We start from the raw sequence: 18,545 nt of genomic DNA, 5'->3' as shown, positions 1-18,545 counted from the left end.
AACGTGGCGTTAAAAGCTCCTAGCAAAAATACATTTTAATTGGGACTAGTATTAGAATGCTTCAACACTAAACCTACCGACACTTCGTGTATACCCATTCGTAGTAAGACTGGTAAAATGACATTCTTTTTCTCATTTACGAGGCAACTTCCTAATTTTTGCATTATACGTATAGAAACTTGTGTTTCGATGTTTATTCGTGAGATATCCTTCTCAAAACACCCGTGAAAACGAATTTTGTTGCAATTCGATACCGTGATTAGTACTAGAGGATTTAAATTTAAATTCATTTTCAATTAAATAAACAATTTACGGTCAAGTTTTATCGCACACCGGACTTATAATCGATAGGAATTGCTGAAACTTCTTTGGGTGCGTAGATTCAAAGTAAATATCAAAATAAGTATAGAAGATGGCATAAATTATAATAGTTGATATATTCATTGGATAGAGGATGAAATGCCCTTTAAAATGAGCGTTCGTACGAGTCGATAGCGCAATTAGTTCCGGAGATATAAGGGTTCGAAGCGTTTGTTTACGTTTCGTCGCAAGGTCAATGACCTCGCGTGTAAATAGTACAGTGCGCAGTAAATTCTTGGAAATTACGATATCTCGAAAACGAAAAGTCGGATTAATATAAACCAAAAACCATTTTAAAGGGGAAGGTTTACCGTTTCCAACGACGACCCAATAATGGATAAAATACTAGTAATTTCGGAACTACACGCATTTAAAGTTGAACTATTTTTAACACGCGTTGTTAGACTATTCTAAGACAGTGAAAACTGAAGGCTGTCTCCTTTCGTCTTAACCAGAATTTAATACCAAATTTTCTCCAGTTCAAATATGAATCATTAGATATTTCGTGAAATGAGAAAAAATCCAAAGATTAGTTAATCGCGTGGTCGTAATCGCTGTGAGATCATAATTGGGCAAATGTTAAGCATCGATATCGGTGGGATCAAGAAACAGAGGGGTCAATAGTCCGGAATTTAAAATCGTTTCGTTCCGATTTATCGCAGTCAGGAATGCTTTGTACGATAGCAAAGTGTCTCCGATAACACGAACGAGAACGACGTTTTGTTCATTTGACGGCCGCTTCCCGCAGACCGCCAAAATGCGGCGAACGTGATGGAATCAGATACCAATTCAAACCGTCGTTAATTAATCATTCCAATATTGAATTATAATGTTAATTTACGGTAGCGAGTAGCTCCCCAACTTCTCGTTTAGTGCCTACGAAATTACAATCGTTGATCGTGTTACCCCTTCGATATGGATAGCTCTTGTCGCGAAACATATGAATTTGATTAGACCTTGATATTTCATCGGTTGCAATATATTTGTTTCTTTTATAAAAATCGCAAGTGATTCGCGAACATAACCCTTAGGTAAATTGCCCACTATTTAATTTGGAAATGGCGCATGTAAAAGATACATGCGTGCATGAAAGCCTGTAGATAGAAATACACATTTTTATTTAAAAATTTGACCTTCGTCGACACGCTCAAAGACATTGTGAGATCAAATAAATAATATCTGAAATCTGTATCCCTTCTTATTTTCAAAGTATTTTATCGTTATCTTCATCCTCTTACGAGATATTTTCCCCTGGGAAAATTAAAATGAGGCACCTTGTGTTAACTCCGTAAATTGTTCGCGGAGTCAGATATATAGTCAAATACATTCATTTTTGGTGGATAGACATACCCACGAATTCCTATACAGTTTCGAAAAAAAAAATTCATTACAGAAACTTTCACGTCTAACCAATCGTTTAGACGTTCTATTGAAATTTCATGTGTATCTTTAAAATATCATAACCTCCGAACGGATTGGACGATTTTAATGTTTAAAAAGGCAAACGACGCGTATTTTAGTGCAGAATATGTAGAAATCGCAAAAATATTCGAAAAGTTGTTCCTTGACCCCACAAAATGTGAAAAACCCCATAAAAATGGTCCAATATTCAAACGGCCATAACTCCTACAATAGTCAATGGATCTTATTGAAATTTAGTATGGAAGTAGAGCTCATGGATACATACAAAAAAGTACTAAACAAAATTTCCGTAGAACTTCAAACAAATTTATTACAAATGAAAAACGAATTTGTAGGAAAAAGGGACAGGGGGTAGGTACAGATAATCGGCGAAATTAAAAAGTTTCAAATCGTTCTAAAAAAAATATTTTTAGTTGGTGGGGTAAATTACGATCATTTTTGGTGGATAGACATACCCACGAATTCCTATGCAGTTTCGAAAAAAAAAAATTCATTTACAGAAACTTTCACGTCTGACCATTCGTTTAGACGTTCTACTGAAATTTCATGCGTATCTTTAAAACATCATAACTTCTGAACGGATTGAAGGATTTTAATGTTTCAAGCGGCAAATAACGCGTATTTTAGTGAAGAATGTGTAGAAATTCTAAGAATATTGGAAAAGTTGTCCCTTAACCCCGTAAAGTTAGAAAAACCCCTGGAAAAAAATTCGTGGAGCTGTGAAATTTTTCGAGGGGGGAAAAAATTTCAAATCGTTCTGGAAAAATTGGTATTCCTAATTTTCGTCTGATTTTGACCTCTAGAATCTCCCATTAAAATTTTCCCCCGAGGTGACTGAACAGCCTCCATAATGAATTTGATCCTATCTCTAGTTTTCAATTTGTTCCAATCTTTCGACGATTTCATAGGTTTGTTACCATCACTTGGTAAATATTAAATCACACAGATTAAAGATTTTTTTATAAATCTCGCGAGTAACACGAGGACTATCGTTTTCTGTTTGCAGACTACGTGCCTAACAGAACTGCCAGACGTTGCGCCGTGCAACGGAACGGTGCGACTTCCGCCGCCATGCGAGGATTCCCCAAGCAGCGGCAGCAGCAAAGATCGCAGAGAGGAGAGTCCTCGAAGGAGGTGCCGAGTATTGGCGCCCATTTTGCTTCTGATTGGCGCTCTGCTCCTCGGAGGACTCTGTCTGCCGTTGCTTCTACAATCCGCGCCTGTTACGCATCAGCAGAGGCTGGACGTCATCAGGAGGATTCTCACTGAAGTGCCTCTGATCGACGGGTAAGTTCTCAAACGCACACGAAACACATAGACTGGGTGTAAGAAGTATTCGTACAGCAGTCAATTTCAACGAAAACTTTCTAAAACCTTGTTTATCACAACAAAAAAAATGCATACATATTATTCTCGGAAATTTCGAGAACAGAATTCATTAAAAATAAATTGTTTATTTGTATTTTCATATAAAAACGAGTCGAAAAGTCATTTACCGTTTTTCAATTCGACGCTCCGTTCTCGAGATACAAGCAATTGAAGTTCCTGCGCGTGGTGCAGTCAGCTGGCTAGGGATAAAATGGCGGCTGTGACCTTGATAATCTTCAACTGCTCATATCTCGTGAACTAAACGTCCGATTTTAAAACGACAAACGACTTTTCGATTCCTTTTTTCACGACGAGTCTGAATCCTTCCTTTCTTTTCCTACTTTCGAAACATTCTGTATTTACCGACTCTGAAATTATTTCTAAACGAAAGCTTAGACTCTCCACCGAAGCTAGTTAACACGTCAACTTCTACGCCAATTGTTATTTTAGAATATTTCAAATTCAACTTCCATTGTAAACAATATTGCAACACGTTGTGAGTGTCAATGTTCAAAGCGTCAATTAATTAACGTGTTAAGAGTTGTTTTTGAAATGAAGATGGTATGCTGTGGAAAAGCTTAAAACTAGCAAACCTAAGGAATACGATCCTTCTTTTCGAGAACCTGATCCCTGACTGAAGAAATTCTTCTGGCATTTTACAATATCCCCAAAATACTTTAACTTCCTCAAAATGAAATCTAAAGACACATGTGAATACTAAGAGTTTGATTTGACCGGACAGAAAAATTTTATTGGAGATCTTTTATTAGATATTCCCGTTGCTTTTGTGTTTCAGGCACAACGATTTGCCCTGGAATGTCAGAAAGTTCGTACACAATCAACTCGGTGAGGTCAATTTGAGCAGCGACCTCGGGAGGGTTGACCCTTGGGCCGGGTCAGTCTGGAGTCACACAGACATTCCTAGATTGCGTGCTGGTCTCGTCGGTGCGCAGGTCAGTGTAGAATAATTAGTGACTCTAGAATCGTCATGATCCCAAAGAATATGAATTTTGAAACTTGTTCACCGAAAACTAAAATAGAAATTACGAGATTCGAATTAAAATAGCAAGATAGGGACCACCGGTAAAAGAAGACACTAAAGGGTTTTCCAGTGAGAGCGACAGAAGCATAATTTAATTCTTGTTGTTTTAACAGAATGGAAATATAAAGTTTATTAAAAAAAAATAAACTCAGTCCTCGGATTTGGATGGATTAATAATTTTAAAATTTAAATTGGACCGTGCAAACAATATAGTCGTTAATATAAATAATAAAGCAAAGAAACTGGAGTCTACTATTAAAAATCTGAATTAATCTGGAGACCAGCATCATGAAGGAAATTGCTGTGACTAATGAACGATCTAACAATCTCATTTTGTTCAACGCGGAGTAGAAATATCTTTCTAATGGAATGGCTCGAGTCAAAAATATCCTGAAAAATGTTCATCCGTACTCCTGTAATGATCTAGTTACCATCCGTCGGTGAGGAAGAAACTTTTGGGGACAAGCCGAGACCGCATTGCGTATTTTGTACTTATTGTTAGTCGGAGAAACCGCCGGGGAACTTGAGAAATGAATCTAAATATCGCGACACATGCAGTGCTACGGCAAAGTATTGGCACTCTGCAGAGGATGCGAAACAACGATCGAAGAATGAAAAATAATATTGAATCTTTGTAACGAAAATAAATCTTACCCGGAAATAGCAAAAGTAATGAATAGAAGTAAATTTATTAAGCGTAATAAAACATTATAAAGGTAAAGAAAATCTTCTGGTTTTCTATTCTTACGAGGAATCGGTATGCCTTGATTCGAACGTCTTTTCAAAACACTTTGTGACGTAATATGCATTGCTTTAATCGAAGTATTCACGATACTTGTAAATGCATTTAGCGTATTTCTATTAACCAAATTAAATTCGAAAACGACTATAGGAAGAAGCGAGACACAATTAACGGTAATTCTGTTGGCTGCAATTAATTGAACGGCGTATCGAAATATTTTAATTGAGACGGTGTGTTATCAACGGCTTCGTTTCTACACGCCCAATCAACTGGATCTCGTTCATAACTGTATTTAATGAGAAATTTTCTGACAAATGACACGTTTCCCCCGATTCTCGGCATATACGATGGGATCTGTACATATATACAGGGTGTTCGGCCAACTCTGGGAAAAATTTTAATGGATGATTCTAGAGGCCAAAATAGGACGAAAATCAAGAATACCAATTCGTTGATGGAGACTTCGTTAAAAAATTATTGGCGTTTGAAGTTCCACCCGTTCTGAATTTTTTTCTCGAAAATGCGCGGGATTTCGGGGGTATGTCTGTTCACCAAAAATGATTGTAATTGACCCCCACAACCGAAAATAATTTTTTTAGAACGATTCAAAATTTTTTTTTCCCGTCGAAAAATTTCACACCTCGAATTTTTTTCTAGAAAGTGGGTAGGATTTCGGAGGTATGTATAATAACCAAAAATGATTATAATTGACCCGTGTAACCAAACATAATTTTTTTAGAAAGATTTGAAATTTTTTAATTTTGTCGAAAAATTTCACACCTCGAATTTTTTTCTAGAAAGTGGGTAGGATTTCGGGGGTATGTTTATTGACCAAAAATGATTCTAATTGACCCCCGCAACCGAAAATAATTTTTTTAGAATTAATTAAAAATTTTTTTTTTCGTCGAAAAATTTAGGCACCTACCCTTTGTCGATTTTTCTTAAAAATTCGTTTTTCATTTTTGATAATTGTATTTGACGCCCTACAGAAAAGTTGTCTAATACTTTTTTGTAGGTACCCATGAGCTCTACTTCAGAAAAAAGTTTCATTGAAATATGTTCACAATTGTAGGAGTTATGGCAGTTTGAAAATTGGACCATTTTTATTGGGTTTTTCTCATTTTGCGGGGTCAAGGACCAACTTTTCGAATATTTTTGCAATTTGTACATATTCTCCACCAAAATACGCGTAGTTTGCTTTTTTAAACATTAAAATCGTCCAATCCGTTCAGAAGTTATGACGTTTCAAAGATTCGCATGAAAATTCGGGCAGACATTTCTGGCCAGAAATTATATTTTCGGTAAGGAATTTTTTTCTCGAAACTGAGTAGGATTTCGGGGGTATGTGTGTTGACCAAAAATGCTTGCAATTAACCCCTGCGACTAAAAATAATTTTTCCAAGACGATTCGAATATCTTTTTTTTCACACAAAACTTTCAGCACTTACTCGAATTTTTTTCTCGAAACTGGTTAGGAATTCGAGGGTATGTGTAATGACCAAAAATGATTGCAATTGACCCCCGCAACCGAAAATAATTTTTCCAGAACGATTTGAAATTTTTGAATTTAATTGTTAATAACTTTTTAACGAAGCCTCCATCAACAAACTGGTATTCTTGATTTTCGTCTTATTTTGGCCTCTAGAATCTCCTATTAAAATTTTTCCCATGGGGTGGCCGAACACCTTGTATAATTATATAGTAATACTTAAATTCGTGATTTTTAGTTTATTCGTTATAACTTTTGTCTCCGTACGTGAAAAATTATCTAAAAGCTCAGGGATATTCTAAGCGTTGAGACACACATTAGGGAATTTTGTTCAGATTTTTTGATTGCGAGTCACTTTTATATTTTTTCAGTTGAAACATTTTCCCATGATCATTCATCCAAAATTCTTTGTAATTCTTTGAAGTGGCGCGACATCGTTCAAAAAATTGGAAGTTCATTCATTTACGGGATAAATTCTTCGATACAGAGGGAAAAAACAAATGTAAACAGTAGAAGTATAAAGAAAACCAAAAGGAAACTAACTAAAGAAATCAAAGACTAAGAGAGAAAAAAAAAAGAATATTGGTAATCGAGTGACACGAAGGGATATTACACTCTCCAGTCGTCCAATCGTATTTTTGCTCCAGCTCCGGGGAAAATGGCGTCCTTTGATCTCCCTGGAATTCGACAGATGGTTTCCTATCGCCTTTGGGATCTTGAATTAGCCAATAGGCGTCCTTTCACCGATTTTATCCTCTTTTCATGGTGACTTTTCCATCTGGACGGCTGCCATTTTGTCCACTGATTGGAATTGCATCGTCGATCCTCGTGTTATCGATCGTTAGCTTTGTTCTCGATCCAATATTGGCTGTTCGATAAATTGCAATGGACTAACACGCGTCCATATTTTTAATTAAACCTCGATAATTTAACAAATTCCCGTGTGAAGTAGAGAAATAATCTTGGAACAGAGAATTAGGCCTTTTAAATCTCGATAACTCGCCGAACTTTGATTGGAGGACTAAAGTAATAATTCTTGGCAATGAATGATCGTAAGATTTAAGGTCTATATTGATCGTACAGTTTGGATTTTCGAATTTAAATTGTTGAAACAAAATATTTTTCCAGGATTCTGTGAAAAAGAAAAAATTAATACACCGAAATTTTATTTTTGTTTAAATTTTTAATTTTCCCGTAATTGTGAGTCAACGAATATAATCGACGTAATATACAGGGTGTTAGGCCACCCCTGGAAAAAATTTTAATAGGAGATTCTAGAGGGCAAGATAAAACGAAAATCAAGAATATCAATTTCTTGACTGAGGCTTCGTCAAAAAGTTATTAAAAAATTTCAAATCATTCTGAAAAAATTATTTTTGGCTGCGGGAGTCAAATACAATCATTTCTGCTGAATACACACACCCCCGAAATCCTACCCACTTTCTAGAAAAAAATTCGAGGTGTGAAAATTTTCAACGGAAAAAAAAAATTTCAAATCGTTTTGGAAAAATTATTTTCCTGTGCGGGAGTCAAATACAATCATTTTTACTGAATACACATACCCCCGAAATCCTAACCAGTTTCGAGAAAAAAATTCATTACCGAAACTTTCATGTCTGACCATGCGTTTGGACGTTCTACTGAAATTTCATGCGTATCTTTAAAACATCATAACTTCCGAACGGATTGGACGATTTTAATGTTTAAAAAAGCAAACGACGCGTATTTTAGTGTAGAATATGTAGAAATTCTAAAAATATTCGAAAAGTTGTTCCTTGACCCCGCAAATTGTGAAAAACCCCATAAAAATGGCCCAATTTTCAAACAGCCATAACTCCTACAATAGTGAATATATTTCAATGAAACTTTTTTCTGAAGTAGAGCTCATGGGTACCTACAAAAAAGTATTAGACAATTTTTCTGTAGGGCGTCAAATAAAATTATCAAAAATGAAAAACTAATTTTTAAGAAAAATCGACAAGGGGTAGGTGTTTAAATTTTTCGGCGAAAAAAAAAAATTCCAAATTGGTCTGAAAAAATTATTTTCGGTTGCGGGGGTCTATTACAATCTTTTTTGGTCAATAGACATACCCCCGAAATCCTACGCACTTCCGAGAAAAAAATTGTTTACCGAAACTCTAACGTGAGGCCAGAAATGCTTCCTTGAAATTTCATGCATATCTTTAAAACGTCATAACTTCTGAATGGATTGGACGATTTTGATGTTTAAAAAAGCAAACTACGCCTATTTTGGTGGAGAATATGTACCAATAGCAAAAATATTCGAAAAGTTGTTCCTTGACTCCGTAATATTAAAAAAACCCAATAAAAATGGTCCAATTTTCAAACAGCCATAACTCCTACAATAGTGAATATATTTCAATGAAACTTTTTTCTGAAGTAGAGCTCATGGGTACCTACTAAAAAGTATTAGACAACTTTTCTGTAGGGCGTCAAATAAAATTATCAAAAATGAAAAACGAATTTTTAAGAAAAATCGACGGAGGGGGTAAGGTGCCTAAATTAAAAAAAAATTTTAAATCATTCTGGAAAAATTATTTTCGGTTGCTGGGGTTAATTACAATCATTTTTGGTCATTATACATGCCCCCGAAATCCTGCGCATTTTCTAGAAAAAAATTCAGTACGGTTGAAACTTTAAACGTTAATAACTTTTTAACGAAGCCTCCATCAACAAATTAGTATTCTTTATTTTCGTCCTATTTTGGTCTCTAGAATCTCCCATTAAAATTTTTCCCAGGATTGTTCGAATACCCTGTACATGTATATTGAATTTCCTTTGGAAAAGCATTTTTATTAGACGAATTGAATTTACCATTGTAAAAACTTTCTTCCTTCTTCCCCTGGCAACCCTTTTATTCGAGGCTTCGTTGATCGCGGAATTTATTCTATTTTGCACGCGAAGCGACGAACGGAAAAATCGTTAGTGGACTGATTCTAAATAGAAGTTGCAAACTTAAGGATTTTATGAAAATGTTTTTAACAGAGAAGTATTAAATAAGACGTCACGCAGTATTGTTATTGTACGTTTGAAATTTAGGATGACCCATTCGATACTTGCATTGCTTCAACGGAGGTTTAACTGCGGACCATTAGCAATTTTTATCGCGAGCCATTTTGCAATTTATTGTGGGCGTTTTAAAATTTATCATAGGTCACTTGAAATATATCATGGATCGCTTGAAATTTATTATGGGTCATTTGAAACATATCATGGATCGCTTGAAATTTATCATGGACATTACTCATCGAGGTTGTGAGTAAAATTGATCATGGATCCTTTGAAACTTATCGTGACTCGTTAGAATCTTATTGTGGGTCGCTCGGAGCACATAAACTCCGCGACAAAAGGATAGCACGCTGAGTAATTTTAACACATTTCGTAAATGTAGATAAATAATAGGTCTTTGTATTATACATCATTCTTCGATTAATAATATATCGCAAGTGGAAACCACTGTGACGACTATTTGGCCAATAGACACACCCCCGAAAGTCTACCCACTTTCTAAAAAAAAATTCGAGGCGTGAAATTTTTCGACGAAATCAAAAAATTTCAAATCTTTCTAAAAAAATTATTTTCGGTTGCATGGGTCAATTATAATCATTTTTGGTCAATAGACATACCCCCGAAATCCTCTCCACTTTCTAGAAAAAAATTCGAGGCGTGAAATTTTTTGACGAAATGAAAAAATTTCAAATCTTTCTAAAAAAATTATTTTCGGTTGCAGAGGTCAATTATAATCATTTTTAGTCAATAGACATATCTCCAAAATCCTCTCCACTTCCGAGAAAAAAATTCGAGGCGTGAAATTTTTCGACGAAATTAAAAAATTTCAAATCTTTCTAAAAAAATTATTTTCGGTTGCACGGGTCAATTATAATCATTTTTGGTCAATAGACATACCCCCGAAATCCTCTCCAATTTCGAGAAAAAAAATTCCTTACCGAAAATATAATCTGAGGCCTGAAATGGTTCCCCGAAAATATGAATCTTCGAAAGATCGTAACTCCTGAACGGATTGGACGATTTTAATGTTTCTAAATGCAAACAATGCGTATTGTATTGTTTATGTCAACTATAAGATATTGTTTTTCAATTCTTGAGAACTTAAAATCGAATTAATCTCTGGTTGAATTAATTCCACGAAACTGAACGATAGATTATCAGTAAGGGACGTTCACTCTTTCAAAATGGCTACGTATATCATAGCCGACTGGTATGACCTAATTATAATGGCGGTATGCCGGCAGAGTGGCACGTACCTACTATAAATGGACGCCCGTAAACCAGGCCTGTATGTGCTGCATCACGATTATACTCTCTTGTAATAACAACCAATCCGTCTCACCCTTCCTGGCCACCGTCGTAAATGACGGGGAAAGCCCCCCGTGCGTGGGTGGAACCAGCGATTGACGTATCGACACCTGCCACGAGTTTTTCCTGATTTCATCATCCAACCTGCGAGAAAAGCTTTAAATTGCTATTAACCGACTAAACTGATTAACCATTTATCGACTTCCCGATTAAATTCCCTTCGAGTATCGATTTTCTCGGACGCGGTGGATCAATTTTGGCCACAACTCTCTACAATGGCGAACAAATTAAATTCTAATTCGGCTATTTTAATTTTCTTTTTCACAAAATCACCGAGATCATAAAAATACAGTTAACACGGTTGAATTAGAATTTAATTCGTGATTAAAATTGGATTGATAATTGCAGAAAAGTATGTAATCGAATTAAAATTACGTTTAGAGTTGATTTGAAAACTGAAACGTAAAGTAATTATTATGACAAACGAGGTTTTATTCCTAGATAAATAACAGAATATTAGAAAGTTTGTACTTTGTTTTTCCTAAATTTGAAGGTGAACGTTTAAAAAATTGGAAATGGAGAGCAAACAATTTTTTGTTAATTTATACAGTTTTCAATCAGCAATTAACTAACAAGGAAGGTGCTTGCAATTTGTATTTCTAATGAATGGAATTCTTGTGTTTACTGTTAAGGATACTATATGTATATGGTTGAGTTTCTTTTTTGTTCTATGAATTTTTTTTAAACGCTTTTGAAAATTTGTTAACAACTCAAACACGTTCTTCTCGCTTTTAAGATGGTAGACGCTGATATTACAGATCGGAAGATCGTTTAAATCCCAAAAAAGTACGAAACAAGAAAATAAAAATGAAAGACGCTCGAAAATAAAATTATACTGGAAAGATGGTGATGAAAATGGAGTCTTCCTTGAAATTCTGTTTCCATGATCCAATTATGGGTCCCTCAGATCGTTTTTGGTTCTCAGAGGAGATTTACTGAATGTCGTAAATGTTTTTCGTTCATATTTTCATTTTTTTTTTTCTTTTTTTTTGCCCCTTTTAAGATTAATTTTGTTTTTCAAGCTTTCGAGCCTTCCGTCTGTTTATTTTGCCATTTCCTTCTCTCCATAGTAAATTTAGGACTTCCTTTCATTGGCTCGTCGATCTATCAGGAAAGCTGAGTCAAGTGATCGAAAGAGGGCGGAAATGTGAACGAAAGTCAACAGATCTCGACATCGTCCGCGCTTGCGCGGAAACTATAGTCGCTTTCCTTCGCGACGGTGAATTCAGTTAAATAGCAAAGTACCCTTTTTTTTCTTGTAACCGGAGACGGTATTTAAGCTCCACTCGAAGTACTTGGAACTGATAAATGCAACTTCACGATTTTCTTTACTTTGTCGAGTGTCGTGGAAGCGTGTGTGGCGAATATAGAACCTAAACTCCGCCACTTGACACGTTGAAACTTCTTTGGGTATGTAGCGTCAAAGTAAATATCAAAATAAACATAGAAAATGGCATAAATTATAATAGTTTATAAATTCATTGGATAGAGGGTGAAACGCCCTTTAAAACGAGCGTTTGAACAAGTCAATAGCGCAATTAGTTCCGGAGATATAAGGGTTCGAATCCTTTGTTTACATTCCATTGTTGACGTCGCGAGGTCAATGAACTTTCATGTAGTAAGATGGAGACAGAGCTAGTTGAATTTGAAAAATTACGTTCTCCATTACACGACGATATCTCCGAAACGGAAAGTCAGATCGACAAAAACCAAAAACTATTTTAAAAGGGAGGCTTTGCCGCTTCTAACAATGCCTCAATAATTAATAAAACACTAATAGTTTCGGAACTGCGCGCGTCTAAAGTTTACCTATTTTTAATACTCTCCTTTCCTATTTACATCGGAAATTAACCAGAGTTTGATACCAAGTTTTGTCCAATTCAAATATAAATCATTCAACCGGTCATGGTAGGCAAGACAGACTACATATTTCTCTCAGAAAACAAACAATAAGAATAGAAATGAATATTGTAAAATTCATTGTACGTATTCTATAAGAAATGTCGTGACGTGAAATGGCGCTAAAATAATATTATGCGTTAGAAATTCTAAACGAAATTTTAAAAACGGTCATTTGTTTAGTGTTAATATTGTTTGGGGAGCAAGGCTCTGCAAGAAATCAGAAAAAAATGTTTGAATTTGTTGAACGGTATTATTTTTCTACTGGATAAAACGAATCTTGCGATTTTAGTAAGTTGCTCGCAGGAGTTGTCTTCCTGATTACATTTATTTTTTCGAGCCTCGTTAATTCAATGTTGAAAATCGAACGTAAAAAGAAAAGAACCAGAAAACGAGAAAGCTGGTTGAAAGAGATGACGCGTGTCGATACGTCAATCACTATGGCGATTATTGGACGAGCATAATACCTCTTTTTACCTCTCGTGCATCCACGAATTGAAGCACCATCATTGTACGGGGCCTTCTGTGTACAAATTAGTGCAGATGACACCGGGGAACGAACATAATTTCGATCCAACATTCGAATTGTACAAATATTCTGTTCTAGCGATTAATTAAATAAAATATTATTTAACGTAACGCAACAGCCATTGAACTTTTTATATTTTATCGTATTCAAACATCGTTCGAATTGTTCGTAGGTTATTTATTTATGTAAATTGACTTCGTAAACTCACTTAAATTTGTTATATTATTTATGAAGTAACTTTGTTCTTAACGTCTAGGGACATTAACCTAATCTCAAGTCGCTAGATATTAATTATCCAGTTAAATAGTAAATAATTAAAGGTTTGCGTTTTATTCATAATATAAAAAAGTTTTTCAGTATCATTGTTGAAAAAAAAAAAATAATTGAGAATAATTGAGTTGCCAGTGTGTTGCATGAAACTTTCTACAGTAAATTAAGTATTTTTCAAACTATGAAATGATAGAATCTGACCACGAGACATTGCAAATATTTTGAATGTATTTATATTTAATACAAATAATTCGAATTTTAATATATTTCAGTCTGCATTGACACTGATGTTTATTTATTTATTATTTAAGTACACTCATAATAATCCAATTATATTTTAATTATATTAAAATCACCAATATTTAAACGTATATTAAAATTAAATTCTACGAATTTTATCAAAGGAATTTGATTTAAATATGTCGCGGTTTTCAATATTATAAAATTAATGTTTACATTCGCGCATCAATGCGAAGCATAATTATTAAAGTATTCAATTTAATTTCAATTAGAATCGTTGATATTTTGGCACGCTCGATAAAATAAAATTCTACAAATTATACAGGGTGTTCGACCACCTCTGGGAAAAATTTTAACGGGGGATTCTAGAGGCCAAAATAAGACGAAAATCAAGAATACCAATTTGTTGATGGAGGCTTCGTTAAAAAGTTAACAATTAAATTCAAAAATTTCAAATCGTTTTGGAAAAATTATTTTCGGTTGCAGGGGTCAATTACAACCATTTTTGGTGAATACACATACCTTCGAAATCCTATCCATTTTCGAGAAAAAAAATTGGGTAGGTGCTGATATTTTTCGGTGAAACAAAAATTTTTCAAATCATTCTAAAAAAATTATTTTCGGTTGTGGGGGTCAATTACAATCATTTTTGGTGGATAGACATACCCCCGAAATCTTACCCACTTTCTAGAAAAAAATTCGAGAAGATGTGAAATTTCTCGACGGAAAAAAAAAATTTCAAACCGTTTTGAAAAAATTATTTTCGGTTGCGGGGGTCAATTACAATCATTTTTGGTGAATAGACATACCCCCGAAATCTTGCGCATTTTTGAGAAAAAAATTCAGTACTAGCGGAACTTTAAACATTAATAACTTTTTAACGGAGCCTCTATCAACAAATTGGTATTCTTGATTTTCGTCTTATTTTAGCCTCTAGAATCCCCCATTAATATCATTTCGATAAAACGAGATACCCTGGAATTTTTATTGCATTCGTTTGAACTACGAAAATTGATCTAAACCTCGCAAAATATAACCTTGATAATAATTAAAACACGTGCCTTTTATGAATAAAGATTCTCTTCAAATTATTACGAGAAACTTTAATATTATGGCACTTCTGTTGAGCCAGTTGCCCTAAAATTTCCGTATTCGAGGATATTTGGAGGTTATGTAACAATTTAAATTGTCTAAATCTCGAAAGTGGATCGGTATTATAGTATTACACTATCGTACTGCGACCCTTCGACCTAATTTGTTCCCGTTTAAGGTAGAAATATTTGAGCAAACACAAACTATGAAAGAATTACAGAAAGCAGCGTTAGAGACATGGCGGTAACTCACTTTTCAGAATCTCTCGGAGTCGTAAAGCTGAAAGGCCTGACATTGTTAACAGATTGAGTTGGCTTCGTAGCCAACCGAGCGTACTTGACGTTTCTATCTTCCCAATACCTGAAACGTAAATAACAACGAGTTATTAATAAGCGAAAGGGAGATAAGGTTATCCAACTGGAAAGAGACGTTCTTTTAAAAGGGTAACTGATAAGAGTGACAATCGAGGTCGCGTATTTTATTTAAAACATGCAGGCAACGTCTGTGATAATTTTACTAGAAACTTCGTTCAATTTGTCGACGAAGGCGTTACGGATAAGTTTGAGGTTAGTAGCTTGTTGGCGCAGTTACTTTGTTATTAGAATCTTTATTTAACTAAAATTGCTCGAGAACATTATAAATATAATGCGGTAGACAGTCTTAGATGATGTTTTACATACGTGTTGTAGTCAGAGGCTACTCGAAAAACCAAACACAGAACAACGAACTAAATTACAGCTTCTACTTGATGGCACTAGATGTTAAGAAGCGCCGCTCCGCGGTGGGCCCTACAACTACTCGAGGCGCGAAATATAATCTACTTCTAGATAGTTTTCTATAAATATGATAATAATTATGACCAAATATTGTTCAAATTATGTATTTTATACTTCTTGTCGGACTATAAAGAGTAAGTATTTGATATGGATTGAACAAAGAGTGGCGTTATTTGAGGTAAAATCTGGGAAATATTTGACATCGAAAGGACTAACTATAATTTTACGCTATTAATTTTGAATTAATATAACAATAATTATAGTGAATATTTCTGCGAATTAAGTAGCCTGTACTTCCTGTTGGAACAAAAAGAACAATCAAACAAAATGTAACGTGTATTAGAAAAAATATTCCGAATCCTAGGAAAATCACAAACACACAGATTCTGAATTTTGCATTAGCAATGCTTCTCAGGAAATTTTCATATCCTGTTTAGAATATTATAAATTGCAGTTCATACGACGAACTTTTATCGAAATATCGCGAAAAAGCATCGAAAGTGCATTAACAGGCAACAGAGGTCTCTATCGGGCAAACTTTACTGCCCGCGAGCACTTATACTTAGTCAAACTTAGAAAATGGAAACTGAGATGGAAAATCGTCTTCACCCGAAACCCCGCGAAAAATGAAAGGAATTTCAAATACGAATTTTCTCGAAACTTTGAAACAACCTTGTATAATTCGGTCGTTCACGATTCTCAATTAGGTAAAGCTTGAAAACTGTTACAATATAAATTTAAAAATGTCTATTTTTGTTATTGTCTGGAAATGAAAAATTCATGCAAGACCTTTCAGAATGTATGTTTCCAGAGAACAAAAAATGTCTGAACACGAATTACAAATCCACTTTAACTCATTAAATAAATGATATATTACGAATTTTAGGGTACTATTAATTATGTGACACAAAAGAATCACACAAATGTGAACCCTGATATACGAAATGTGGAATTGATATGAAATAAATTAATTTAAAAAAAAGTATTGAAAGTATGGAAAGTTTTTTTTCTGCCGTTTATCGGAACCGTTCCTTTTATAAATAGTTACCCTTTTCCTTCCCACGCGATTTTTCAAAGTTATCGAACAATTTCTCCCTTTTATTGTAAGCAGTGTCTTTTTTTACACGTTCTTTTTTTAAAGTATCCACTTCGGGACGCAATTAACGCGTAAAAATAGAACTAAGTACATTGAATTGAAGCAAAAGAAGAAAAGTATAGTGACACTGACGGCATTTAAGAATTTCACAATTTTAATATTTGCAATTTTTAATTTTCCAATTTCCAATTTTTATTATAAACGTTTCGTTTCCATACCTTGACTGTTTTAATTGTTTAATTGTTTTAATAGAATCTTTGATGAATCAATGAGAATCAAAACTAACCTAGCGAAGAAGCTCTATATTTATGATGACCTATGCAAAGCGGATCGCAGCCAATTAGTTAATTTTATTTAGTTTTTAATTAATAATTGCATTACCCAGCCAAGAGTGATACGATTATTAATTAAACGCTAAATAATATTATCCAGGTCTCACCACGTGGAGGTTGCTGCGAATGGAGACCCGCCCTAACCGATTCCCAACCACCCTCCATTACTAAAGATCTTCTGTGACCAACGATCGTTGGTTGAAGAAAAAACAAACGAAAGTGCAACCAATGAAAGATGCACAACCAACGAAGGGAGTTGAAAGAATTTTCAAAAGAATTTGTCTCCAAATAAAAATAACCTGCCTAACATAATGGTTAACCAAACACCTGCCTAACTATAAATCTAAACTCGTTTATTATATCGAGAAACAATTCTAAATTCGCAGCCATTAGCTCGGTGTCACCCACGAAGAATAACTTTTCTAACGTGGGTGACACCGATTACCAGGTCTCACCACGAGGAGGTTGCTGCGAGTGGAGACCCAAAGGGAGATAGATGGAATCCAAGTTCCATCGATCTTCCTTTTACATCCTTAGAAACTAGATTAGTCATGCCAAGTAATTATTTTGTTTAAAAAGGGATGAAGCTAAATTGTTGGAGACGCGACGCGACGCGATGCTGAACCGTGCAGCAGATCTTCGGATCGAATCAACACTACCCTTGGTAGATTGATTTCTATTTCTAGAAATCGATCTATCATTGGCAGGCGACTAGATCTTTCGGACAAACTGGACGGCCGATCACATGTTTCGTTCGACGAAACAGTGGTGACCGAAGCAAGAAACGAGAGAACGAGTCGAGAGAAGCTACTTGTTAAATAATTACTTGGCAATATTGGGAGACGCATACAATAGGGACTTAAAATTAACGTCGAAGCTCAAGTCCAGTCAAGTTGAATCTAAAATTCGGACGATAGAAGGAAACAAGGTTCCTTGGATGTTTTGTACCAAGCAATTATGTGGTTAAAAAGAGGGATGAAGCTAAATCGTGGGTGACGCGACGCGACGCGACCCGATGCTGTACCGTGCAGCGGATCCGAAGATCGAACCTACTGCCCTTGCTAACTCGATCTCAACAAGAAAACAGAGAACTGCAACTCCGAATCGAGGTCTCCATTTCTCCAACGCAACCCGCCGGGAGCCCGAAGGACCCGACTTAGGCTGTCTGACAAAGAGAGAGTACCTGAGACAGAGTCGACTTCCGCTGGAAGGTATGCGTTTCCGCAGAATACGGAAACTCCACACCTTCCAGCGAAGTGCCGTTTTCCCTCGATCAAGCTTACCAAGGGAAGGCGATTAGATCTTTCGGACCAGATACACGGCCGATCACATGTTCCAATCGATGAAACAGCGGTGACCGAAGCTAGGAACGAGGGAACGAGAGAACGAGAAGCTACTTATTGAATAATTGCTTGGTAGGACGCGGAAATATGTAGAATAAAGAAATCTTCGACGTTAATTTTAAGATTCGCGACGAAGCTTAAATCTAA

General features: G+C 35.2%; 1 protein-coding gene across 3 annotated transcripts in view; it reads left to right on the top strand.

The window, feature by feature from the left end:
- Positions 1–18,545, top strand: part of LOC143347874 (dipeptidase 1) — a 107,027-nt gene that overhangs the window by 72,754 nt on the left and 15,728 nt on the right. For all 3 annotated transcript variants that reach the window (XM_076777473.1, XM_076777474.1, XM_076777472.1), the window contains exons 4-5: positions 2,789–3,069; positions 3,947–4,103. In XM_076777473.1, the coding sequence (XP_076633588.1) occupies positions 2,789–3,069; positions 3,947–4,103 (438 nt within the window). The remainder of the gene's footprint in view (positions 1–2,788; positions 3,070–3,946; positions 4,104–18,545) is intronic.

Source organism: Colletes latitarsis, chromosome 11, assembly GCF_051014445.1.
Source record: "Colletes latitarsis isolate SP2378_abdomen chromosome 11, iyColLati1, whole genome shotgun sequence".
Lineage (NCBI taxonomy): Eukaryota > Metazoa > Arthropoda > Insecta > Hymenoptera > Colletidae > Colletes > Colletes latitarsis.
This window is presented reverse-complemented; position numbering and strand designations above follow the sequence as displayed.